The sequence below is a fragment of the Ochotona curzoniae genome, unplaced genomic scaffold (genome assembly GCF_017591425.1).
Source record: "Ochotona curzoniae isolate NIBS_2020 unplaced genomic scaffold, NIBS_Ocur_1.0 contig_523, whole genome shotgun sequence".
Taxonomy (NCBI): Eukaryota; Metazoa; Chordata; class Mammalia; order Lagomorpha; family Ochotonidae; genus Ochotona; species Ochotona curzoniae.
Window position 1 is genome coordinate 10,973,249 of NW_024466459.1, and position 25,910 is coordinate 10,999,158.

Below are 25,910 nucleotides of genomic sequence, written 5' to 3' on the forward strand. Positions count from 1 at the left end.
ATGTTAGTGCCGCTCCCCTTGCCGGGAGCACACGCGTGTGTGTGGGTGAAAGCCTGAGGGAGCCGCCGTGCTGTGGGCTGCTGCTGGCTGCCTGGGATGCTCCTGCCCTGCCCCCAGCCTCTGCAGCACCTGGGGTCAACATGCAGATCCAGGCCAGCGTCACGGGGTCCAGACACGCCCAGCCGGGGCCACCTGCCAGGAACACCCAGCCAATCGCTCCTGGCCCTCGGCCGGCAGGTCGCTGTGCTCTGTTGACCAGTCGCCATTGCTGAGGCCGGTGTGACTCAGCTGACGGAACCACCGTGTGCTGGGAGCCAGTACGGGAGCGCTGGTTGGAGTCTGGCTGCCCAACTTCTGCTCAGCTCCCTGCTAATGTACATGGGAGAGCTGCGGAGGATGCCCCAGTATGTGGGCCCTGCAGCCATGTGGCAGACTCTGAGAAACGCTTGGCTCCTGGCTTTGGCGTGGCCCAGTCCTGGCTGTTGCGGCCATTGGACAGCAGGTGGAATGTTCTTTTTCCGTCACTCTGCCTTTTGAATAAATTAAACATTCTTTAATTAATAACCATCTCCAAAGGAACGCTTATCTCCTCTCCTCCCAGGGGTACTGGGTGGGGCCCCAGTGGGTGGCGGTGTGTCCTACTGGGTCCCATGACATCCTGATTGCCTGAGACGCCTGAGGCTGGCCCCAGGTGGGCAGGGGGCAGGTCCAGCACAAGATGTCGGTCCAGAGCCATGCCCGCAGGCTAGGCTCGCTGAGCAGCTCAGGAACAGAAACAGCTGCTGGCTTCTAAGCTCGAGCCGTCATGGACCATGGAGGCCCTGCCCTTCGGCAGAGCCACGGAGCTGGGTGCCGTTTGTCCCTCGTGGGCGTGAGCTGCCCTTCCCCCAGCCGCAGCGTTTTGGCTCTTGGCTTCTCTCTGCTGAGGGCTTGGGGTGACTACGAAGGGACTGGAGGGGTCGCCTGGCATGGGCTGCCGTGTGGATCTGTGAACAGGTTCCAGCGAGGGAGGGGCAGGTGGCTTTGGCCCCGAGCGGTGGGTTGGGACCAGGCAGGCACCCTGGCTGCCTCCCACCTCCTCCCCAGCATGCAGTGTGCCCGGCAGTAATTGGCATCAGGGTGATTTATGCAGAAGCTAATCGAAAGCTTTTATTTTCTGATTGTCCTTGTGTGTGATGGATGGCAGATGCCAGTGCAGGCAAAAATCTAAGCAGATCCAGTCGGGAGCCGTTGAGAGCGAAAATCAGTCGTTGCGAAGAGCGGAGCCCGGGCCGCTCCCGCCGCTCTGCCTTGGCGCTCCCGCCGCTCTGCCTTGGCGCTCCCGCCGCTCAGCTTTGCCTAGCAAGTTCAGCGGCAGCGGCCGTGCAGGGATCCTAATTTGGTCCCCCTTGACCTGTGCGACGTTGATTGGCAGCTTGTCATGGGGCCGGCGGTGGCGCCTGCGAGGTGGGAGCCAGCAGAACGAATGGCCCAGGACAGCTGGGCGTCCCCGAGGAGGCTGAGGGGAGGACGTGCAATTAGACAGGTCTTCGCCCAGGAAGTTAATTAGCTACTAAATAGCATTTAGCGCAGTGTGGGAGGGAAGCGCAGGTCGGAGACCCAAGAGAAGCAGCTGCAGCGGGGCGCTGTGCCCTGCCCCCACACACACGCAGGCATCTCCCTGCCCCTCACCAGGTCTCAGAGCACGGGTGGGCGCTCCTGGCGCCTAGAGGAACGTCACCCACTCGGGTGTGACCGAGTGGCCTGTGTCGCCAGGGGCAGTCACAGGCCAGTCTGTGGACACCAGCCTGGAGAGAATGCTGAGCTAACTGCCCTGCCCCCCCCCCCCCCCACATGAATGCGTTTGAGAGGATTGGCAGGTGGGGCAGAGGCAGGGAACATGGCCGCTGCAGGAAGGTGCTCCAGGCTGTCACGGGCCACCAGGGCTGGGAGGACAGCATCACTGCGCGCTGCTGGCCTCCAGGACTGGGAAGAGCTGGCCAGCCCCACGGTGCTTGGTGCAGGGGCTGCAGCCATGGGACCGTCACGACATGGCGCTCTGTCCAGGGGGCCTGAGGCCCGCACATGGCTGCAGATCAGGAAGTGGCTGGCGAGGACTCAGTTGCCTTCGAGCACACTAGGGCGGGAGAAGGGGGCTCGCTCTGGCTGCCCGTGCCCACCGCGATGCCCCAAGGGCTGACCACAGACCTCTGACCAGTACGTGACTGTTGGAAGTATTTTTTTTGGTTTCTACTCAATTTTTAAAACTTATTTTAAAAAATATTGTTTATTTGGAAGACTGGGTGCGCACACGAGAGAGAGAGAGGAGATTTCCTCCATGTAGTAGTTCCTTCTGCGATGCCAGGAGCTCCTCCACGCAGGTCTCCCACGTGGGTGCAGAGGCCCCAGGGTTCGGGCTGTCCTCTGTTGCCTTGCCTGGACCATCAGCAGGGAGCTGAATGGGAAGTGGGGCAGCCTGGGTTTGAACCTGCGCTCATATGCAGGTGGTGGCTTAACGCACTACCCCACCACACCAAGCCTACTTGTGTGTCTCGTGCTGGGTGCTGTCCCTCAGGGGAGCTGGCACAATAGTACTTGACCTTGCCCCTCCAGTGCTCTAAGACCTGGTCCGTTGTGTCCCCTCCTGCACCGTTGCTGGCCCCCAGACAGGCACTCCCCTTTCCCTCTGGGTTCCTGGAAGCGCTGCCAGCCCACAACACAGCTGCCAGGAGGCTGCTGCTGGATGCTGGGCCTGTCGGCAGAGAGACACACGACACTCGCGTGCAAGGAGCTGATAGTGGGTATGTCCCAGGCATAGGTTCAGTGTGCGTGTGTGGTCGGAGGGCACGCTGCTGCCAGCCAGGCAGGACTTGCTGCCCTCCCAGCTGGCTGGGCAGTTGCCCATGGGAGTGGTTAATGTCCCCATGCTGGCATTGGGTGACATCACAGAAAAGCTGAGTATCGTCTCCATGGAGCGGACCAGCGGGAGCCGCCGGGAGACCCCAGGGCTGCATTGCGCAGTGTCCACGGCAGTGTTCCACGAGCTGCAGGGCCTTCTGTGGTCACTGCGGACCTGCCGGGGATACACAGGGCCCTGGGCCCCTCGTTGGTCCTGAGCTCTGGCCCACAGAACCCCCACCCTGCTCACCCTGTGTGAGGGCCTGCTTATTGCTGTTGGTCCTCAGGGGGCCATTCCTACCTGTGTCCATTCCTGGGTGGGGTTGGGGGGCCTTTGCCATGGAAGGACCACGGTCATTCCTGCTCCCGGGGGAATTGGCATACCTTAGGGATTACAGGTGGAGCAGCCTCTCCTGTGTGCTGCTGTAGAAAAAGCTCACGTGTGTCCCTGCCCCGCAGCTGGACCTGTGGGAAGCATGGCTGGCCTCCTTCTGTCCCCAGACAGCAGTGAGGTTACCACAAGCCTGACCTTGCTTGCCTGCAGTGCTCTCCTAAGCCCTGCCCTCCTGCTGGGAGAAGCTGGGTCCTGGCGTGGCCTCTCTGGGTACTGCTGGGAGATGCTGGGTCCTGGCGTGGCCTCTCTGGGTGCTGCTGGGAGACGCTGGGTCCTGGTGAGGCCTCCTGGGTGCTTCTGGGAGATGCTGGGTCCTGGCATGGCCTCTTGGGTGCTGCTGGGAGGCACTGGGTCCTGGCATGGCCTCTCTGGGTGCTGCTGGGAGACGCTGGGTCCTGGTGAGGCCTCCTGGGTGCTGCTGGGAGACGCTGGGTCCTGGCATGGCCTCTCTGGGTGCTGCTGGGAGACGCTGGGTCATGGTCCAGGCCGCTGGGTTGTGAATTATTCTGCTTCATTTCTGGGCGATGCCTGGCACCCTTCAGCCTGCAGGCACATTTGCAGAAGTGTTCGGGGCAGCAGGAAGGCAGCTGGGGCCGCCACATGTCTCCTCGCCCGATGGTGACAGCAGACAGGAGGGAGAGACTCTCCAGCCCCCGGGCTCCGACAGCCAACATCACCCCGGCCCTGGGCTTATCGTGGCTGCTGTTCTGGAAGCCACTGATGCGTGTCCTGCGGTGCATGGTCTGGCTGGTCAGAGCAGGGTGGGCGGCTCGGCAAGTGCAGCCCGTGAGCAGGTTCATGTGTGTGTGTGCACGTGTGTAGGGGCTGCACCTGTGTGCACAGGCATGCTAACGATGACAGATACGCCTTGCCTGCTCTGCATTTCAGAAACTGCCAGAATGTACCAGCCAGTGGGGTCCTGGAGATCAGAGTCTGGGCAGTGCCCACAACATCGCACACCTGGAGGAGTTAGTCCTTCCCACCCTCCCACTCTGTGCTGGGCCGTCGGGCAGAGACCTTGCCATGGCACCGTCTGGGAGGGGCTCAGGGTGGGCATAAGGACTGGAGGGAGGCCTGGGGTCTGAGCTGAGCGGGCTGCTGAGGAGGGAGGGTGCTGGGCAGAGGGGTGTGCACGGAGGGGTGCTGGACAGGGCAGCTGCTGGGCGGGGGTGTGCTGGGCAGTGGGGTGCTGTGCCCCCTGCACCCAGAGCCCAGGGCCTCCCTAGAGACGACCATCCTGTCCTAAGTGGTCTCAGAACAGGCCCTGGGGCCCTCCCTGTGGGCCTCGGGTTCCACAGGGGCGGGTGGAGGGGGTGGGCTGAGGCGCAGTAGAAGCACGGCCCACCCCAGCAGAGTGGCAGTGATGTTGATGCTGGACCCCAGCCCTGCCCGCCCTGTGTGCTTGGGACCCTGGAGCCAGGGCTGCAGGAAGTTCTGGGGGTCACAGGTGCCGTGCTTTGAAGCCCCTTGTGTCTCACCCATCAAGGAGCCTTCAAGCTGGCTTAATGCACACCTGGCTGACTCAGCCGCCTTTGAAGTGGGCTGCCTTGGAGGCACGGCTTCCGGAACACCCCACGGCCGGCTGGGGCCCCTGAGGTGGGACAGTCCTGCCAGCTGGTGGAGCTGGGCCGGAGCTGGGCCGGAGCTGGGCCGGAGCTGGACCGGAGCTGGGCTGGAGCTGGGCCGGAGCTGGGCCGGAGCTGGACCGGAGCTGGGCTGGAGCTGGGCCGGAGCTGGGCTGGAGCTGGGCCGGAGCTGGGCCGGAGCTGGGCCGGAGCTGGGCCAGAGCTGGGTTGGAGCTGGGCTGGAGCTGGGATGGAGCTGGGATGGAGCTGGGTCGGAGCTGGGATGGAGCTGGGACACTGGGCGTTCCGACCCAGGGGATTAGCAGGTCTTTTGTTCTTCCCGGAGGAACTCTGCGGGCTGGCACTCCTGGCTCAAGTTTTTGTTTTGTTTCTTCTATCTGATTATTGATCACGTTTATGTAGTTGATCGGGATGGGAAGGGTCGAGGATCAGGGCAGAGTGGGAGAGAACATTATTCATACATTGCTTTTTCTTCTTCCTGTTTCTGGGGGAAAGGGAGAGACAAGGCCCCCCAAGTGCCTCAGCACCCAGGGATGGGGACAGCCACCCGCTGGCGTCCCGAGGTCCCCTTTGTGGAGCACGTTCTGAGGGTTCTGTGACACTGCTGATGTCGCTGCTCCAGGGGGGAGGAAATCCTGCCAAGGCCCGCTGGTTCACAGAGCCTCCTGTTCGCCGTCACCCGCTGGTTCACAGAGCCTCCTGTTCGCCGTCACCCGCTGGTTCACAGAGTCACCTGTTCGCCGTCACCCGCTGGTTCACAGCACCTGTTCACCGTCAACCTGCTGGTTCACAGAGTCACCTGTTCACCGTCACCCGCTGGTTCACAGAGTCACCTGTTCACCGTCTCCCGCTGGTTCACAGTCACCTGTTCGCTGTCACCCGCTGGTTCACAGCACCTGTTCGCCGTCACCTGCTGGTTCACAGAGTCACCTGTTCGCCGTCACTCGCTGGTTCACAGCACCTGTTCGCCGTCACCTGCTGGTTCACAGAGCCTCCTGTTCGCCGTCACCCGCTGGTTCACAGAGTCACCTGTTCGCCATCACCCGCTGGTTCACAGAGTCACCTGTTCGCTGTCACCCGCTGGTTCACAGCACCTGTTCGCCGTCACCCACTGGTTCACAGAGTCACCTGTTCACCGTCACCCGCTGGTTCACAGAGTCACCTGTTCGCCGTCACCCGCTGGTTCATAGCACCTGTTCGCCGTCACCCACTGGTTCCACCCGCTGGTTCACAGAGCCTCCTGTTCGCCGTCACCCGCTGGTTCACAGAGTCACCTGTTCGCCATCACCCGCTGGTTCACAGAGTCACCTGTTTGCCGTCACCAGCTGGTTCACAGAGCCACCTGTTACCCAGCTTCGCTGGGGTAGTTGACCAATTTGTTCTGCCCTCCTTGCCCTGCCCAGCACCGTTCAGTGCTCACATACACCAGGGGGAGCTGCAGCCCAGTCAGAGGGACCCCAATAACCCCTACTGCACCAGCCCCCAGCTCTGCCTCCTGTGCCTGCCAGCATGTGCTGGGGCCTGGTCCGGTCTGTCCCAACTCCCATTGAGATCTCTGGACATTGAAGCTAACTTACCACAACCAACTCCACCCTCCAGCCCACACTCATACCAGGGGGTGCCATTGGCTGTCCATCCAGACCCGCCCCCACGCTCACCAGTGGGAACTGGAGCCCGTCAGAGAGGTGCCCACAGCCTCCCCACTGGATCCACTCCCTGCCCCAGATCTTGCACTTTCCAGGTGGTTCTGCAGCAAAGCCCTTACTCCAGCTCATGTCTGCACAGGTGAATACAGTCACTTAGCCCAGCCTGGCTCTCCCCCTAACGCAGTTCACATTCAGGCCAACAGTGTTGTAGCCCTGCCCAGCCTGGCCTGTCCCCACTCCCAGTTTTCACACTCAGAGCAGGAGCAGTGTCCCAGCAGGGCAGTCCCCACTGCACCCCTGCCAGGCTTGCACACCCCCACCCCCAGTCTCACATGTGCTGGTGGTGCTGTGGCCCAGTCTGGCATGGCCCATCTCACCTTGGCATTTGGGTGCTGTAGCCTGGCCCAGTCGGGTCTGCCCCCATTCCAGCCTGTGCTGGTGCGTGCTGCCACCCAACCCGGCACAGTCAGCCTTCAGTCCCGGCCCTGATGTGAACTGGCCTGTCCTGAACCCCATCCTGCTTCTCATATCTGCCGCTGAGTGTTATACACTGGCCCAGCCCGGCCAGCTGCCAGAACTGAGTCGCACATATGGCAGCGGGCACTGCAGCCTGGTCGGCTCTGGTTCTTGCACTCACCTGCCGGGACTGCACCCTGGGCACTCCCCACGCTCCTTCATTGGTCTGCTCCCAGTGGCAGACCTTGTACACACGGGATGTCCTTGGCCCAGGCTGACATAGTCCACCTCCTCTGCTGGTAGAAACAGTGGCTCCTGGCTCAAGTTTACCAAGAGCAAGAAAATGAGACAAAGGGAAACATAGCGTCCGTCCCTCTGGAAGCCAGGGTATCGCCGGGCTTGGCCTGTGTGCTTGCGGCCGTGTGGCTGAAGGCACACACTGTGTTCCTCTGTGCCCACCAGGGGAGGAACGGGGTGAAGGGGCAGGGCCCCCAGTGCCCCACAGGAGTCCCCACCACCTGAGGCCAGAGATGGGAGCCCCCAGGCAGAAGCAGGAAGTGGACCCTGGGGTGGCCAACCTCCTTCACCCTCCCTGGTCACAGGCAGAGCCACAGCCGAGCTCATGGGCAGGGGTGTGTGACCTGGACTGACCGAAGCTCCTGGCTCCTGGCTCCTGGCTCCTGGCTCTGACCCAGCCCCGTCATTCCAGGCGCTTGGGGAAGGAACCAGCAGATGAGAGCTCTCTGTGCTTCTCAAAGAAGTGGAACAAAACGTGAGGGCTGGAAATCCAGCTGAGGGCCGTCTCCACTGTCCCCTGGTGCCCACACCCCAGCAGCCTGGGCTGGCCTCTGGTCCGGGCGGTGGGCATTTAGCCTGGCTTGTGGCTGCTAGGCCAAATATCTACCCCCTCTTGTGCCAGGTGGGATGCCAAAGCACCGTGAGGGTGGGAGTCCTGCCTCAGTGTCCCCTTAAGTGGCCTCCACTGTGAGCTGTGGGAATGGAGCTGCTGTGAGTGCTGGTGCGCACACACCTGTTCACACACACACCTGTTCACACACACACCTGTTCACACACACACCTGTGGTGTGCCATCCGGCTCTGCTCTTGTGTGCCAGCCAAGACACTGGGGACAGAATTCTGTGTCTAGCTCAGCCTCCGCCTGTTGGCGCTGTGAGGACAGAATGGCTGAGGCTGGGCGAGTCATTTAGGAAGTGAAGGAGTTTCCTGCACACCGAGTTCTGGCCGCTGGACACGGTGCTGGTGGCCAGTGAGACGCCGAGGGCAGCGGAGAAGGAGGGAGCCTCACGGGCCGGAGCCACCTGCAGAGCTGCACAGAGAGGCGAGCCCTTCATTCACTGGTTCACTCCGCAGATGCCCACAGCGGCCGGGCCAGGTCAAGGTCAGCAGCCAGGTCTCTCACGTGAGTGCCCAGCAGGGAGCAGGAGCTGGAGTGCAGCCATTCGCATGCCGGACTCGGGGGCCCGGGCAGCAGCCAGCCCACCCACCCTCCCTGGCGCTCTGACCTCCACCTCTGGCCGTACTGCTGTGGTCCCAGGAGAGCAGGAATCGGGATGAGTCTGCCTCCAGGGTGGTGCCACCAGGCCTGAGGATCCCCCAAAGCCCACCCCTGCACTTCTGGTCCAGCTCAGGACCCTCACAGGGCAGCCGGCAGCAGCCCACAGAGCTGGGCAGTGGACCTCGCACCGCTCACGCTGGGTGGGGTCAGGGAGGCTCCACGGGGTGCAGCCCTGGTCCTGGGCGACAGGTGCAGAACCCGCACCTCGCCTGACCCCGCCCCCTCTTCTGAATCCTCTCCTGTGGTTCTGTAGCAGAAGCCAACACGCAGACTTCTTATCTAGGAGGCGGGCGGGCCGAGATCAGCTTGTTCCCGGCCATCGCGGTGATGCCTGATTCTAGTTAGCAACTAAAAACATGAAAACGGAAGCCGGCTGTCGAGGTGCCACCTTGAGATGGTCGCGTTACGGCTTCAGGACTGTGGCTCGCTTAGGTAGGGGTCAGCGCTGCCCACCATCGACATCGCGCAGGAAGCCGTGTGACCATCGTGTTTCATGGTTGGCATCTGCTTTCTCCATGCGCGTAGTGAGGAGCTGGTCGCTTGGTTATTCAGGGGTGTGTGTGTTCAGCACTTTTAATTTCTTTGACAGGCACAGATAGAGTAGGAGAGACAGAATCTTCCATCCACTAGTTCACTCCCCACATGGCTGGGGCTGGGCCAGGAGCTAGGAGCTTCCTCAGGTGTCGGCTGCCTTCCCAGGACACGGGCAGGGAGCTGGACAGGAAGTGGAGCAGCTAGGACACGAACCAGCATCCACATGGGATGCTTGCATCACAGCAGAGACCTAGCCACAAAACCAACAGTTTTTTTTTTTTAAATATATATTATTAGCTTATTTATCTGAAAAGTGGTATTCTTCCATTTACTGGTTCTGGCTGCAAAAGCCAGGTCTTGGCTGGGCCGAAGCCAAGCGCCAAGGACTGCCTCTCGCTCTGCTTTCCAGAAAATACCAACGAACAACAGAAAAGAGCAGGTGTTGGCAGCTGTGTGGGCGCACTGGGACCTTCGTGTGCTATTGGGAGGAATGCACACTGGCGTAGCCGCTGAGGAAGAGGGAGCGGCAGCCTCTCAAACAGTTCAGAATAGGGTGACATTGTGGCAGGCGACTTAGGCCTCCACGTGTCATGCCAGTGTTCCACACAGGCGCCAGTTCAAGTCCCGGCTGCTCCACTTCCGACCCATCTCCCTGCTGATGCTCCTGGGAAAGCAACTCCAGCTCCAAGTCCCTGGGTCCCCGCACGCAGGTGGGAGACCCGGATGGTGGAGTGTGAAAGCCACCCTTCACTCCACGTTTGGCCGTTTAACAATGTGGGGCTGTTTTTGACTCTCAGCCACATGTAAACCTCTGCCGACACTCGTGTGCGGTCTGAGTGTAGCTTCTGATTTGCTGGGGAGACACGGAGACAGGCTGAGATACCTGTGGCTTCACTCCCCAGCAACCTGCAGGGCCCCGTGTGTGCAGGGCCGCATGTGTGCAGGGCCGCGTGTGTGCAGGGTCCCGTGTGTGCAGGGTCCCGTGTGTGCAGGGCCCCGAGTGTGCAGAGCCCCGTGTGTGAGCCCTCGGTCACCTGCTCCCCAGAGCCCACAGTAGCAGGAAGCTGGAGCGGGGAGCCGAGCCAGGTGCTGCACTGGGGTGGACACTACATGGTGTCCTGACTCAGTCCACACCCCCCTGCACCCCATGCCTGCTTTGCTCCTCTGGGGGGAGGAATAACTGGGGTGTGTGGTGGGGAAGGGCATGTCAGGAAGCAGTGCTTCTCTGCCCCCAAGCCGTGTGATTTCTGTGCATATGTGTGTGTGCATGTGTGCGTTAAAGCAAGAGTGACCACAGAGAGAGATCCTCCGTCTGCTGGTTCACCTCCGATGTCTGCAGCAGACAGGGACGGGCCAGGCTACAGCCAGGAGCCTGAGGGTCCACTGGGGTCCCCTGTGTGCTGATGCCTGCAGGAGGCAGAGCCGGTGGGAGGTGCTGAGGTCCCAGGGGCGTTGCTGGGGCCGGTCCCAGGTGCCTCCTGGGGGTGTCTAGGCCTTTTGTCCTCCTGGTGGCTCCGTGGCAGGCCCCAGGCACTGTGTCCTGCCTTCAGGAATCGGACCATTGAATTGGGTTAGGCCGCTGGCCCCTGGGACAGAGGGTGTGTGCATGGCTGGGGGCAAGTGGGTGGCAGCCCCGTGGGGCTTTCTCCTCTCAGCCGCACTCCTGACCCCAGGATCACTGCATCTCTGGTATCAGCGGCAGAATAGGGGCTTCTGTCCTCCAGGCCCTGCCCCGTGAGGATGCTGGGTGCCGCTAGGACAGACAGGGCTCTCAACCTGCAAGTGCTGCGGGCCTGGCCCCGGGGGCTTCGTACCCTCATGACGCAGTGTGCAGCTCAGCCGGCCTGACCCCAGGGGCCCGAGGTCAGGCCCGAGTCCAGGCCTCTAGGCCCTGCCTCTCCGGCTCTCCCTCACCGCACAGGGCACACCTGCTCCAGGCATGTGCGCTCAGTCGCTTCCGAGACGTTCTGCTCAGCCAGGCCTAGCGACGCTTGGGCTGCGGGCTCTCCTTCCCGGCCCGCCCATGGGCACCTTCCGGAGGCCGAGCTTCTCCTGCCTAGGGCTGGCGCCAGTAGGTGCCCAGTACACAGCAGGAACAGAACAGCAAAACCAGGACCGGGGCCTTGGACTTGTCCTTGACACCTCCAGCCTTGCCAGTCACTCTGCCCTTTCTGGTCCCAACAGCCAGGGCTGCTCCGTCCCCATAGGCCCATCCTGTTGGGGCCCCCTGGGGACACTGCTGCCCTGTGGGCCTTGGCGTGACTCCCAGCCCCCACTGCTTCCTATCACCATTCAGGACTGGGCACCCCAGACACACCTCAAGACCCATTCCCTGCAGCACACAGGGGCATGTGTGCCAGGGGCCTGGGCATGGAGGTGGGAGATCCCTGACCTGCCTGGGCCTTCAGGGAGCTGGGAAGGCGGTGTCTGGTGCAAAGCCCAGGCCTGCTCCCGGGGAGCAGCCTGGAGAACGTGGGTTCATGGGATGGAACCCCCAGCAGTGCCCACAAGGCCCCGGCAGTGAGGGGACGCTGCCCGCCCATGCCCTCACCAGCTGCTTCTCCGTGTCCTTGTCCCGGGGTGGGCAGCCACGAGAGTCAGTACAAGGTCTTCCACTTCCACCACGGTGGCCTGGACAAGCTGTGTGACACGCTGCAGCAGTGGAAATACTGCAGAGACGCACCTCAGCGACCAGGCAGCCGTGGCCCGTGGGCGCAGCACTTCCCTGGGTGCTGTGCACGGGGGCTCATGGGCCATGACTGCGGCGCTGGCTGCTGGCAGGCCCTGGGGGAGCCCCAGACCACGCTGCTGCCCCCCACCTCCAAAGGGGATCAAATGCTGTGTGCGTGGGCTCATGGGAAGCCATGTTTTGACAAGGTAGGGCTCCATCTGCATACCAAAGCCCCTAGGAGCCCCTGAATGCCCTGTTGCTGCCATGTCCGTGCTCTGGGCAGACCTGACGCTGGCACTCGCTGGCTCCCACCCTGCCTGCCCGCCGTGTGGACCGATCTTTGATTTCTGAATCCAGTGTCAGCCCCAGTTGCACCCGGGATTCGGGCCTGCATGGGGAGGTGACGTGACAGGCCGGCTCCCGGCTCGGGAACAGCGGCCCTTTGTATGTGGCCAATGACACGTCATTTAGCGAGGCCCTTAGCAGGCATTCATTCCGTGTTTGCGGCTGGGGTGGGAGAGAGGGGGCATGGAGCGGGGGATGGGGGATGCGAGTGGTCCGGGAGCGGGCGAGGAAGGCCGTCTGGGGACGGAGGGGTTTTCATCTCAATTGCATCTAATTGCACTTGCCACGTAGTGCCCCCTTTCAGCTCCTGGGAACGCCAGGGCCCCGGGGTGCCCATCGTGTCCCCTCCCCACCCCGCCAGCAGGTGGCCGACAACGAGGACATGCATGCAGTTCTTGGCGTCCCAAGCTGCCGTCCTGCGGTCCACCCTCAGGAACACACGTACAGGAAGCTGGATGTGGCTACCTGGCTCGGGCACCTGAACGACCCGGGCCGGCTGGAGGAGTACAGGCCACGGAAGGTGAGCTCTGGAGGGCGGGCAGATCACTGGGGGCACAGGACGGTGCAGCCATCAGGGTCTTGATGGGTTTGGGGGAGCCCCTGTCAGCTGCATAGAAGAGTCACAGGATTAGGACCTCCACGTTGGAGTGAGCGCGCCCCGGGGGGGCATTGACATGAAAATGAGGCCGGCTTGTGTCCTGCCTGGGAACCGAGGGCCAGGCCCTTCCCCTGGCAGTCAAACTCACTGCCCCAGAAGCTCAGGACACCCATCACCCCTGGAGGGGCGGGGCTGGGTCCCTTCAGCAACCTCCCCTTTCCCAACACGTGCGCCGCCCGCAGGCCATTTTCTTCGGTGGAATGGACATGTCCCTCCGTGGGGAGGTGTGGCCCTTCCTGCGGGAGGCACTGTGGGCCCAGAAGCACCAGGAGGACGTGGCCATCCAGCAGGGCAGGTAACCGCTGACTGCTGGCAGGCGTGCCCCTGGAGATGCCCAGCCACCTGGCCTCCCTGGCCTGGGCCTCCAAGGAGGCAATGCAAGGGCCTGCCATGGCCCCTTGGCTGCCCTGGGCTCCTTAGCTCCTGGGTCAGGGTCTTGGCATCTTTGCCCTGCAAGGCACCTAGCTGAATGAAGCTGGAGGGGGGTGGGCAGTGGAGCCAGGAATCCTTGGGCCCAGCACCCAGCGGCTGCGGGCAGCTGGCCCTGGGAGAAGCTCCCGATGGCGCTGGGCTGCGCTCAGCTGTCTCTGGGCTGCTGGGCTGCTGGGGCTGACCCCACCCCACATGTCATCTGTGTCTGTCCTATGGCACAGCTTAGCACCTTCCCTCAATCAGGGTTGGCGGGAGTGGGGGCCCTCCCCAGAGAGTGACCCTGTGACCCCCGCTGTGGCCCTGCGCTGCCTCTGACACTGCCCCCGCAGGCTCTGCACGACCCCCGAGGGGCAGAGGGACTTTTGGTACAACGTGCAGTTCGCTGTGGACAAGGGTGTGGTTCGCACAGACTGCAGCAGCCAGTTCTTCTGAGGGGAGGGGACCCCAACATGGAGAGCATGAAGTGTGTCCCCGCAGACCCCTCCCCTTCTCCCTAACTCAGGTACTCCCACCCAGACTCTCCAGGAGCCCCCGAGTGCCTGTGCAGCCCCTGGGCACATCCCTGCCCAGTGCCTCCCAACCTGCTACACTTCTCATGGTGGCCAGTGTTCAGGGCCGACCTGGGGAGCTGCAGGTGGAGCCCCACCCATCTCGACCAGGGCCAGGGCCCAGCCCCCAAGACAGGCCCGGCCCTGCCAGCAGCCAAGAGCAGCCAAGGCCTCGGGCCCAGGGTTCTTGGGACCCCAACCACAACGAGGACGGGGAGGGAGGGTCGTGCCCACCCTCTGCCGTCTTCCCCTCCCCATCCCCAACCAGGAGGATCCTGTTGAATCATGCCGTATGCAACCCAGCGGTCAGCTACTCCCAGGGTGAGGCTGACCTGGTGGCACCCATGCTGGCCGAGGTCCTGGATGAGTCGGACACCTTCTGGCGCTTTGTGGGCTTGCTGCAGGACACCATCTTTGTCAGCCCACCCCAGGACAAGGACACGGAGAAGCAGCTGGTGAGGGCATGGGCGGGCAGCGTCCCCTCACTGCCGGGGCCTTGTGGGCACTGCTGGGGGTTCCATCCCATGAACCCACGTTCTCCAGGCTGCTCCCCGGGAGCAGGCCTGGGCTTTGCACCAGACACCGCCTTCCCAGCTCCCTGAAGGCCCAGGCAGGTCAGGGATCTCCCACCTCCATGCCCAGGCCCCTGGCACACATGCCCCTGTGTGCTGCAGGGAATGGGTCTTGAGGTGTGTCTGGGGTGCCCAGTCCTGAATGGTGATAGGAAGCAGTGGGGGCTGGGAGTCACGCCAAGGCCCACAGGGCAGCAGTGTCCCCAGGGGGCCCCAACAGGATGGGCCTATGGGGACGGAGCAGCCCTGGCTGTTGGGACCAGAAAGGGCAGAGTGACTGGCAAGGCTGGAGGTGTCAAGGACAAGTCCAAGGCCCCGGTCCTGGTTTTGCTGTTCTGTTCCTGCTGTGTACTGGGCACCTACTGGCGCCAGCCCTAGGCAGGAGAAGCTCGGCCTCCGGAAGGTGCCCATGGGCGGGCCGGGAAGGAGAGCCCGCAGCCCAAGCGTCGCTAGGCCTGGCTGAGCAGAACGTCTCGGAAGCGACTGAGCGCACATGCCTGGAGCAGGTGTGCCCTGTGCGGTGAGGGAGAGCCGGAGAGGCAGGGCCTAGAGGCCTGGACTCGGGCCTGACCTCGGGCCCCTGGGGTCAGGCCGGCTGAGCTGCACACTGCGCCATGAGGAGGCGCCAGCTGCCCATGTGGCCTGGTCCCTGTAGAGGGAAGCTGACTCACCAGGCCGGGCTGGGAGTGGACTCTGGCAAGGGGGCCATAGGCGAGGGCTCGGATGCTGGCAAGGGCACGGGTCATGGGCCCGCCAGGCCCCAGGGACTGTGCTCTGCAAAGCCATCCCCTCATCGGCCATGCCTCTGCTCACCGCCTGCCTCCCTGGCCATGGGCCTTGATGTGACCTTCCGGCCCCCAGCGGGCAGTGGCAGTCTGCCTCTGTGGTCAAGCAGCACAGGGCTGGGCCAGCCAGCGACAAAGCAGGTACACGCCCTTCCTGTTGAAGTCAGGGCTGTCCTCGTATCACTGGGAGGTGACTCTGGGCTGGGAACCCTCCCCTTCCCACCCTCAGTCCCCAGGAAGGTGAGGGGAGTTGTCAGTCGGGGGCCAGACCTCCTGGGGGCTCCCGGGGAGCGGGCACAGGGCTGACACGGCCTGGCCTTGCCCCCAGCTCTACCTGCAGGAGCTGCTTGCCTGATGCAGCCATGCTTCCACCACCACCTGCTGTGGCTGAGTGAGGATGCTTCCACCACCACCTGCCGAAGCTGAGTGAGGATGCTTCCAACAACACCTGCTGTGGCTGAGTGAGGACGGCCTGCAGCTGCTCTTCTCCCACTGCTGCCTGCTGCTCTCCCCGAGACCCTGCGCATGTGGGCGGCCTGCTGGGCCCACTACCAGGTGAGCCCGGGCTGAGGTTTGAGGGTCCCTCCTCTGGGGTCCTCCACACAGTGGCGGGGTCTCCCTCCAACCCCTGCAGTCCCTTGGGTAGGCTCAGCCGTGGCCAGGTTCAACCCCTGAGATCTGGCAGTGCCCCTGGGGAGCTCTGGCTGTTCCCGGCTTCCTCCTGCCATCCGGCATTATCCACGTCTCCTTGCCGGATGCCCCTGGGAGTGCAGGTAGTCCTGTCCTGCAGCTTTCCCGCCCGGACTGGGGGGACAGGCCAGCCACAAGCAGGAGAGCCAAATTTCTCTAGTCCTTCCATCAGCCTTGTAAACCCAAGCCTCCGGGCGCCAGAAGGAAGGACCGCTGGATCTGAGCTCAAGCGCCCCTCAAATCTGCATACCTGCGCCTGCCAGCCTGTGGCCATGGGGCCAGCGTCACCCCTCCTGGCAGGAGCACGAGGGAGCTTTGGGGAGATGCTTTGCGCTCCTTCGACCCTGGCTCAGGGCTGTTTCCTGTCTGAATGAGCGCTTCCTCCAGGGTAGGAGGGAAGCCTCCACCTAGGGCAGAGTTGGGGGGCAGCCCTGGCATGGTGCCCCATGTGCTGGCCCCCCAGGCAAAGATGCAAACTGGTGTCTTGCTGCCTTGTTTTTCCAGCAGCACTCCCCTGTTCTGGAGACGGCCGTTCTAGGCTGACAGAGAGAGAGACGGGGACAGGACAAGCGAGCAGTGGCCACCACTATGCCCCGCCCACATTCTGTGAGTGGAGTTGGCGTGTCGCTCGCTGGCGGCCTTGGAGCAGGCTCTGAGTGGCCGCACAGGGGACTGTCCCTGGATCTGCTGAGCGCTGGCAGAAGGCCACTGCTACATGAGGCCCTTAAAAAAAAAAAAAAGATGTATTGATTTGAAAGGCAGAATTACAGAAAGGGGGAGAGAGAGCACCTCCACCTCCCAGTTCCTTCCCAGGCGGGATCCAGGAGCTAGGAACCCCAGCTGGGTCTCCCACGTGGGTGCAGGGGCCCCAGGCACTTGGGCCATCCGGGGAGCTGGATGGAAGTGGAGCTGCCAGGACTGGAGCCAGCGTCCATGTGGGATGCTGGCAGAGGTTTTGCCCACTATACCACATGCAGTCCCTAAGCTGCCTCGCTGAAATGCATAGACTTGGGAGAGACATCTGTTTCCCTCCATGTTTGTGTCCCAGAGGAGCTGGGGGCTTCCCAGGGATGCCCCTGCTGTCGCTCCCTCATTGGAGTCAAGATGAGGCCATTGTGCATCCACTGGGAGAGTGGATACATCCACTGGGAGAGCTAAAGCCCAGTGCCGGCTGAGAGCAGGCTGCTGGCGGGCCTGAGCCTCTGCCCAGTTGGGTCCAGGGGCTGGCTCTGGCTGCCTGAAACAGCAGAGGAAGGGTCTCTTCTGGATCCTGGAACATACAGGCCCAGTGGGGGCCAGGCTAGCACACTTAGGGAGCAACGGGCCAGCACCCAGTGTCCACTGCCCATGGTGGCCTGTGGGAAGGGCTGACAGCAAGGTTGGGTCCCCGTCAGGGAGCTGCTGGGCTTGCCCACATACTCTGCTTCACACTTCCTTGCAATAGACCCGACACTTGTTGCAGGCCATGGGCTGGAGACATCACGGCTTGAGGGAAGAGGACAGAGTGACCGCTGGGCACGTAACAGAAGGTTCTTCCTTGACCATCCGTGTGTTCTGACCCAGCCTTGTGCACACAGGCCCTGGGGACGAGTCTGAGAGCTTGGAGCCAACCAGGGTGCTTGGGCAACACTGCACACTGCACACACCCCCTGTGCTCACAGACCCTCTGCACACACCCCCTGTGCTCACAGACCCTCTGCACACACCCCCTCTGCTCACACGCCCTCTGCTCACACGCCCTCTGCTCACACGCCCTCTGCTCACACCCCCTCTGCTCACAGACCCCTACACACAGCCCCCTTTATACACACCTCTTCTGCCCCACCCCCCTGGACCAGCCACTCTGCTCCCCTCCCCCCAGGGCCTGTACCTGATTACCCCGTCCCTCCCCCCTCAGATTACTCCCACCTCCTCATCGGTGTAGCCATCGTGGCCATGTGCAGGGATGACGTCATTGAGCAGAGCTGGTCACTGACCAGATGCTGCTGCACTTTGGAAACCGTGCCATGCACATAAACGGAGAGCTGGCACTCAGGAAGGTGAGTGCAGCCCCACCCCTGAATGAAAAGCTCCGTCCCCATGCTCAGAGCCCTGCCTCCACGCTTGCAGCCAGGCCCCCAAAACTGCAGGCCACACTCTGCCCGGGGAGACCCTCATTCACAGCGCCCTCCCACACTCAGCCTTCCCAGCACTCCTGTGCCCCACTTCCAGCGCTGGATTCTACACTACCCAGGTCCAGAGGTCAGCAGGTGTCGCTGGGCGTGGGGTTCTGAATGTCGGAGCCTGGCTGGCCGCTGCACGTGCTCTGAGGTGAGCCAGCTCCAGGCAAGGCCTTGCTCCTAGCCCAGACCTGGGGAAGGAGCCAGGAGACCTGCTTTGGCCTCAGCAGGCCCCTGGGTGGGGAGGTTCCCCGGCTGCGCCTGCTCCTCCTCTCCAGGTTCCCTCTCTCCGCAGGCAAGGAGTTTGCTGTATCGGTTCCGCCTCCTGCCTCGCATCTCCCAGAGCCTGCGTGACATCTGCAAGCTGTGTGGGACAGGTATGTGGGACGGCGGGTCCATGCCTGCCGTGGAGTGCACTGGCCAGCACCCGGGCTCCGAGCTGCCCATTCGGGGGCACCTTGGAGTTGCCTTCGCCCAAGCCCCCTACAGGCTGTGGTGCCCGGAGGACTGTATGTGCAAATGTGGCCAGCAGCCTCACCCCAAGACATGGGCAGCTGGTTCCAGGAGGGCCCCAGAAGTCGGGGAGGAAGGGACCCAGCCTGATGCATCTGCCAGCATGAAGGAGACCCAGACAGCAGCGGGGCTGGCCCAGGCTTAGAGCCTGTCTGCAGGTGAGCCAAGTGCAGGGCCCCCGTGCCCCCATCCTGCCAAACTGTGACATCCATAGAAAATCCTGCCCAACTGGCAGTAGACAGGTCAGGGGCAGCTGGGCATGCACCTGGCTTGCCCCTTGAGGCCAAGCTACAGAACCTGGGGAGCAGTGGGCTTCCTGTCTGCTGGTGGGTCAAAGGTCTCCCTGGGCAAAGACAGCAGCCAGAGCCAGCAGCCAGAGCCAGCAGCCAGCAACCAGCAGCCAGCAGCCAGCAGCCAGCAGCCAGCAGCCAGCAACCAGCAACCAGCAGCCAGCAGCCAGCAGCCAGAGCCAGCAGCCAGCAACCAGCAACCAGCAGCCAGCAACCAGCAGCCACAGCCAGCAGCCAGAGCCAGCAGCCAGCAACCAGCAACCAGGGGCCAGCAACCAGCAGCTAGCAGCCAGCAGCCAGCAGCCAGCAGCCAGCAACCAGCAGCCAGCAGCCAGAGCCAGCAGCCAGCAACCAGCAGCCAGAGCCAGCAGCCAGCAGGGGGTCCAAGTTATGTATGTGTGTGGAGGATCCCCCGCAAACCTGCTGTGCCTGGGAAGTGGCCAGCTGTGAACTGGACAGAGCCAAGAGTTACTGTCGCGTTCAGGGTTCCCCAGGCGGTGGGCCGCTGGAGCAGCCCCAGCAGAGCAGGCTGCAGTCAGGGCTCCCTGCTTTCCTGTGGGAGCACTCTGTGCCCTCAGCTCCCAGACCCAAGTGCCTGCTGGCTCCCAGACCCAAGTGCGTGCTGGCCAAAGGGAGCCGCCTCCTCCAGCTTTTCTTGGGCGCTCTTGGCAGGCACCTCCCAGCTCCTGCGCCTCAGGGTCCCCGCGTGGGAGCGTGGGCTTCCTACCTGCTTGTTTCTGGAGAGACACTGGCTTCCATGCCAAGGCTCCCCCTGCCCCCATGTGTGTCTGTAGGTGTCACTGCCGTCAGGCCGGGCACAGGTGCGCCATGCCTCAGGGGCCACAGTTGCTGTCACAGCCAGGCAGTTCTGGTCTTGTCTGGACTTGGGGTGTGAGTTCTAGCAGGGGGGTCTCTCTCAGCCTCCTGCAAGCCTCGCCTTGGTGAAGGGAAGGGGTAGCAATGGTCAGGCAGCTGAGCAGACCCCCCCCGACCAGCACCCTGTGGGCCACAGCAGGTCCTACGGCCAGACTGGGCACCACAGCACGAAGTGGACGAAGGCTGAGGACGGAGTGGGTAAACCCCTGGGTCCCCTCATGCAGACACCCCCCTCTGGCACGGCCCCTCGCCTGAGTGGCCAGCCTCCATGTATATGCACGCCCAGGCTGTTGCTCTGTTGTCCAGCCTGGGAGTGCTGTGCAGAATTCTTCTGAGGTGAGAAGGCACCTTGGTGGGCCTGCGCTGCCTCCCACGGGGCCACATGGTCGGGCACAATGCCCATTCATGCTGGAAGTCCCCGCTAGCTCATGGCTCCTGGGGCAGAGGGCTGGGCATGCGCCCTCGGCCACCTGTCCCGCTCACAGAGGCGCAGCGGGAATCAGCATAGGGTTCTGACCCAAGTTCCATGCAGGAAGGCCAGAGGTCACGGCCTGCCAGAGCCAGTCCCCCACTCGCAAACGCATGGAGCGTGTACGAAGTCCGGAGGGCCAGCTCCGGGGCTGGAAGGCCACAGGGCCGCTGGGAAGGAGGACTCTGCCTGTCCCCTGGGGGTGTCTGGAGCATGTCAGGGGTAAGGGGCGCGGGAGGGCAGCCAGACACAGGGAGGCTCCCCTGGGCTGTGGCCAGCTCTGGCCTTCCGGGCAGGGAGTGGGGCTCGCAGCTCCCCCTGCTGGAGACCCAGCGTGGGTCAGGGGTAGACTCCTGTGAGCCCCGCCATCCTGGGCAGAGGCGCTGCCTGCTGCGAAGGAAGGAAAGAGAAGTGAAGCTTGGGCCAGGGGTCCCCCAGTGTGGAGGGACCACCCCAAACTAATGTGTGCCTGCCCCAGAGTTTGTACAACCTGAGAGGTGGGGGGCGGCCCCCTGCCATGGGCCCTGGCTGCCTCTACTCTAGCCTCAGCTTTCACATCTGAGAGATGGGCTTCCCCACACCCACCCAATATGATCACAGAGGCTCTCACATCCAAGCTGCCATGAGAGTGATTGGCTGTGTCCCCAGCAGCCACCCCTGTCACTCAGGGGGACACCCCTGGCCCTGGCCCTCGGCGGCAGGGGCTCATGCCGGAGTCAGCCACACGCCTTCATGTGCCCAGCCAGTGGCGCCCCGGCCGAGGGGGCCTCCCCATGTCTCTTCTGTGGAGTCCACTCCATGCCACCCACCACAAGGCATGTCCCAGCTGTCCCGTGAGACGTGTGTCTGCATCGCAAGCTTTCCTGTAAGAAGGTAGCGTGGGCCTGTGGGCTGGACAGCCCTGTGAGTTGCAGGCGCCAGCTCCTGGGGCGGGCTTGGAAAGTGGACAGAGGCGTGCTGGCAGCCTAGATGGGCGGGGTTGACCATCTGTGGGGAGCCCTTTGCTCCCACAGCTTTGGGAGAGTGGGCACTGCTGTCACGGGCTCTGCCAAGAGCTCGCCAGCATTCATGGCACGCTGTTTGTCCTCTGCTTTTCGTTCCAGTCAGGCCCTGGGACTGGCCAGGCAAATGCCCAGCAGTGCCTGCTGGCTGGCCCAGCGATGCCACTCCACTGCAAAGCAAATAAAACCATCCTGACAACCAACGTGTGTTGCTCTGCACTGCTGGTGGGGTTGGCGGGTTGGCGGACTGGGTATGGGCACCCCGTGGGAGGGCAAGGAAGGCCACGTCCCCCTGCCCGGTGTCCTGCAGGTGGGAGGTTGGCAGGGAACACAAGGGGTCACTGCCGTGGAAGGACCTTGCCCACTGGGCCACAGGGGGCATGCAAGGGGCAGGACAGCCCCAAGTTAGGCAGAGCTAAGGGACTGCTGGACATCCCAGGCTGAGGTTGGACTCTGCCGGACATGCTAGGGAAGGGAGGGGCCGCAGGAAGCTGCAGGACTCTGGCCTCAAGGCTGTGAACTTGCCCAGGAGGCAGACAGGTGCCTGTGACCCTGTTAGGTGGGGGCAGCTGATGGGGAGACAGAGTCCTCAACCTGCTGCCCCTCCCAGCCCCGCACTGGCCACCGCGTGGGGGGCGGGTAGAGGCTAAACTGGACACAGGGGCAGCTCAGTCTCAATTGGGCGATCCGTCCCCCACGGGGCACCCTGTGGGAGGACTGGGCCACAGTGACCACCAGCTCGGGTGACCACCACCTCGGGCCATGGGCTGGCCCTGTCCCCAGGCGGAAGGACCTGTCCCTGGGTGCTGCCCAGAGCGGATGTGGCCTGGGTTGTTTGCATTTGCTCCACTGTAGTTGTCCTGAGCTGACAGCCCCGGGGTGGGGCCGCCCTGGGGACCACAGCCCCTCGGGGTTGGAGGAGGGGCTCTCAGGAGAGGCTCTAGGGGCCATGTGGGCTTCCAGGAACACATGCTGTGCCCAGCCCCAGGCCTGCCCAGGGAAGTGAGTGCCCGCTGTGCCAGCCCTCACTGCTGGTAGCTGGGGCTCCTCTCCCTGCAGACCCTACTCTGGGGACACAGGAAAACAGGGTCACTGTTCCTTCCAGTGCAAGTCCGGCCTCATGAGCCCAGGGCCTCCAGCCACTGGGGCCACCTCCCCCGACCCCACCATACACAGGGGAGCCTGGGATCAGCAGGCGGCTTCTGGCCCCTGGTGTCGCTGAGATACCCCTGGGGCATGACTCTGTCAAGTTCACAGCTAGGGCTCCAGTCCCCAGGCACACCTGCACTTGTGTGTAGGGGGAGAGGGGGTACAGAGCTGCCCACCCACACGTGTGCCCTGGGAAGGAATGAGTCCTGTGGCCACATTCACACCTCTGCCTAGTACTAGGGACCTTGGGGACAACATGCAGACCTGGCAGCTGAGGACGGCCACTCCAACGCAGCTCCTTCTCTCCTGCACAGGGAGCAACCGGGTCAGACACCTTGGCTGGCAGGGAGCTGGCCGGGGCTGTGCGTGGCACCTTGGCTGCAGGGAGCTGGCCAGGGCTGTGCGTGGCACCTTGGCTGCAGGGAGCTGGCCAGGGCTGTGCGTGGCACCTTTGGCTGCAGGGAGCTGACCTGGCTGGCAGGGAGCTGGCCGGGGCTGTGCGTGGCACCTTGGCTGGGAAGGAGCTGGCCGGGGCTGTGCGTGGCACCTTGGCTGGCAGAGAGCTGGCCGGGGCTGTGCGTGGCACCTTGGCAGAGAGCTGGCTGGTTCTGTGCGTGGTACCTTGGCTGGCAGGGAGCTGACCTGGCTGGCAGGGAGCTGGCCGGGGCTGTGCGTGGCACCTTGGCTGGCAGGGAGCTGGCCGGGGCTGTGTGTGGCACTTTGGCTGGCAGGGAGCTGGCTGGGGCTGTGTGTGGCACCTTGGCTGGCAGGGAGCTGGCAGGGAGCTGGCTGGGGCTGTGCGTGGCACCTTGGCTGGCAGGGAGCTGGCTGGGACTGTGCGTCCCGGGTGTCCCCTCACTGCCCCGCCCCCGGCTGATGTTCAGTACGTGTTGGCACTCACTTTTACAAGCTGTGTACTTTGCTGTGGGCCCGTGCCGGGGACTTCTCCACAGTGTTTGCCAGCAGGGGCCTACAGTGATGCTTTTATTACCCAGCAAACACCTGCCTAACCGCGTGGGGGTGGAGGCCACCCCGCTGCCGTGCCTGGGACTCTAGGGAGCCTGAAGGGTCGGGGTGGGGGAACAGGGCAGGGCAGGAATCGCTCTAGGCCAGCAAGGCTGAAGCCAAGGACTAGGGGCCTTGGCTGCGGGAGGGGCTGCTGACAGCCGGGTGCACAGAGAAGTCATGACCGCCTGGCCCCAACAGCCTTGGGCCATTTCACAGATGGGAAAACGGAGGCAGAGCTGTCGTTCGGCCTGGCAGGGGGCCAGGATCCAACCAGGGCAGCAGGGAGGTAGGGGTGAGGGAGCCCCGTCCAGGCAGGGATCGTGAGCACCAAGCACCCTGAGCTCCCGAGGCCAGGGAACAGCAGCCACCCCACGCTGCTGCCGCTCCTGGTCTTTGTGCTGAGGCAGCCCCAGCCCCGGGCACTGTGCACCAGCCCCGGCAGAGGAAGGAGGACCCCGACTCAGGAGCCCCCTCCCCACTGTGATGTCAGCGTGTGTCTGTCGCCACTCACGGTTGTGGGTGCTGAGTGAAGACCTCAATGCATGGCTGCAAGGGCTTGCCAGTCGGAGCCTCCTAGCTGGGGGAGGAGCCCTGGGCCAGGAGGCTGGGGAGCTGCCAGGCTTAGACTGGTAGTACCCAGCTTTCCCCACCCTGCCACTCCAGTGACTCACCCAGCAGCCCCTGCTCCCAGGGAGGGGCTTGAGCCTGTCTGGAACCTAGCGGGCAGTACTGCTCGCGCAGGGCACAGGTGCAATGCCGCAGTTGCCTGGGAGAGGTGACCTCAGAAACAGCTGGAGCCCCAGGTCCAGAGCCAGGATGGTGAGTGTGAACAGTCCGGGGCAGGGGCTCCTCCTCCCCGCAGCAGGGACCCAGCCCAGCACTCTGTCACGCCTCCTGCAGCCCTGTGTCCACACTGTGAGACTGAAGCAGAGAGAGGAGGCGACCACCAGGGCTCCCATGGCAGCTCAGTGCCCAGCCTGGCCCTGAGCCGGAACCCCAGGCCCGTGCCAGTTCACTGCTGTGCTGGCCACTCCCCTTGCCAGGACTGGGCAACAGGTGCCCCGGGGCGGCTCCAAGGAGGACAGGGGCGTGGGGTGCTGTGGTCCTCCTTGACCCTCCTGACCCAGGTCCAGCTCGGGGAATGCAGGGGAGTTGGCCACGGTGCCCCTCCCACGGAGAGATTGCCCAGCCAGGGGGCAGAAGGTATGGCTCCGGCCCTGCTGGCTGTGATGTGACCACCGGTTAAGTTGAGGCTGTGGCATGAAATGGCGGGTGGTGGCAGAAGGTACCCTCTGAATAGGAAGCCCGGCCCCGGAGTGGGTGCGTAGGGCAGGACCCCCGCGCAGCAGCTTCCCTTTTCCAGGAGCCTCAGGGGACGTGCCGGGGCTGTGGTCTCAGCTGGGGCCATGCTATCTGCTGGCCTTGAACCTTCCATTCTGTTTTGCAATTGGCTCAGAAGGCGGCGTCTCCAGTGCCCTTATCACCGGGAAACTTCTAACCCAACAATGGCTGATTGTGCTGAGCGCTGGGCGCGGCAGATTCCTGCCCACCCCCCAACCTTTCTTTCGGTAGCTCTCGCACTATAATGGATGCCATTGTGGTTGTTCTGAGCGGGTGACAGTGCAGTCCTGGAGTTCACAGCCAGGGAAAGGAAAGGCGTGCAGGAGGCGGAGGCCTCCCTGGAATCCCTGCCTGTGTGGAGGGGTGGTGGCGTGCATCTTCCATGCAGCCTGGGTCACCTGCGGACGCCACTGGGCCAGGAGCTGTTGGAGGCTGGCGGCGTTGAAGGAGCTGGCCCTCACTGAGCCACCAGAAGGGGACTCCCAGTGCCTGGATGAGGTGGCCGGGCAGGGTCCCTGTAATAACTAAAGTGAAATAACAGCCGGGCCAGCTGCTGCTGCTGCCAGGGAGGAGGGGCTGTGTCCTGGAGTCCAGGGAACCCCCTTGCCTTTGCCCCAGCCCACCCTGTCCTGGCCAAGGACAGCTGGGAGGCCCAGCCTGGTGGGGGAGCCCTCAGCCTAGGTGTGGGTGCCAGGGGTGGGTTGAAGTTGGCACGCTTGGCCAGCTCACCAGCCTAGGCCCCTTCCGCCCAGGGCACCTCCGCCCAGAGTGCTGGATGCCGCCTGCCACCATCCCCAGGCCCCAGGGGACTTCCTGCCTCCCCAGAAAACCCCAGGCAGGATTTCTCAGAACACCTGACAGTTGCTTTGCAGTCAGAGAGGGCTGGGGGGAGGGGAAGCCAAGTGCACGCTGCGTCCTGTCACTGGCCGAGGCCGGCAGCCAGCTTGGTGGGGATGCCTGGACACAGAGTGGCCTCCCAGGGGCTGGCCAGGGTTGGCAGCAAGCACATCGACAGAGAGGAGCCCTCGCCAGCTCCCGGCTCTGTCCACCAGCGATCCCTGGAGGAAGGGACCGCATGCTGTCTGCTGGACTCAGGACCCAGGGGTCACAGAGCTGGCCTGCCTGAGCTCTGTCGTTCCCGCCACCCACTGTCCCCCTCCCCTGCCAAGGAGCTCCAAGACCCACGGAAGATTTGTGGATGTCTAGGACAAGGGGGCAAGAGAGCCATGGTCTCACCCCAGGGAGGAACGCGGGGAAGGGCACAGCAGGCAGGCAGGGCCGCTCACGGCACCTGCCCAGGACAGGGCTCCCTGGGGACCAGGGCAGAGACTTCC

General features: G+C 63.5%; 1 protein-coding gene across 1 annotated transcript in view; it reads left to right on the top strand.

Moving 5' to 3' along the window:
- Positions 1-25,910, top strand: part of TBC1D16 (TBC1 domain family member 16) — a 46,671-nt gene that overhangs the window by 13,523 nt on the left and 7,238 nt on the right. The window contains 15 exon segments of the mRNA XM_040989377.1: positions 11,658-11,777; positions 12,450-12,482; positions 12,484-12,501; positions 12,503-12,605; positions 12,926-13,038; positions 13,505-13,611; positions 13,614-13,638; positions 13,992-14,178; positions 15,409-15,463; positions 15,512-15,586; positions 15,589-15,639; positions 17,668-17,730; positions 17,733-17,809; positions 18,225-18,367; positions 18,369-18,438. Coding sequence (XP_040845311.1) covers positions 11,658-11,777; positions 12,450-12,482; positions 12,484-12,501; positions 12,503-12,605; positions 12,926-13,038; positions 13,505-13,611; positions 13,614-13,638; positions 13,992-14,178; positions 15,409-15,463; positions 15,512-15,586; positions 15,589-15,639; positions 17,668-17,730; positions 17,733-17,809; positions 18,225-18,367; positions 18,369-18,438 — 1,240 coding nt within the window.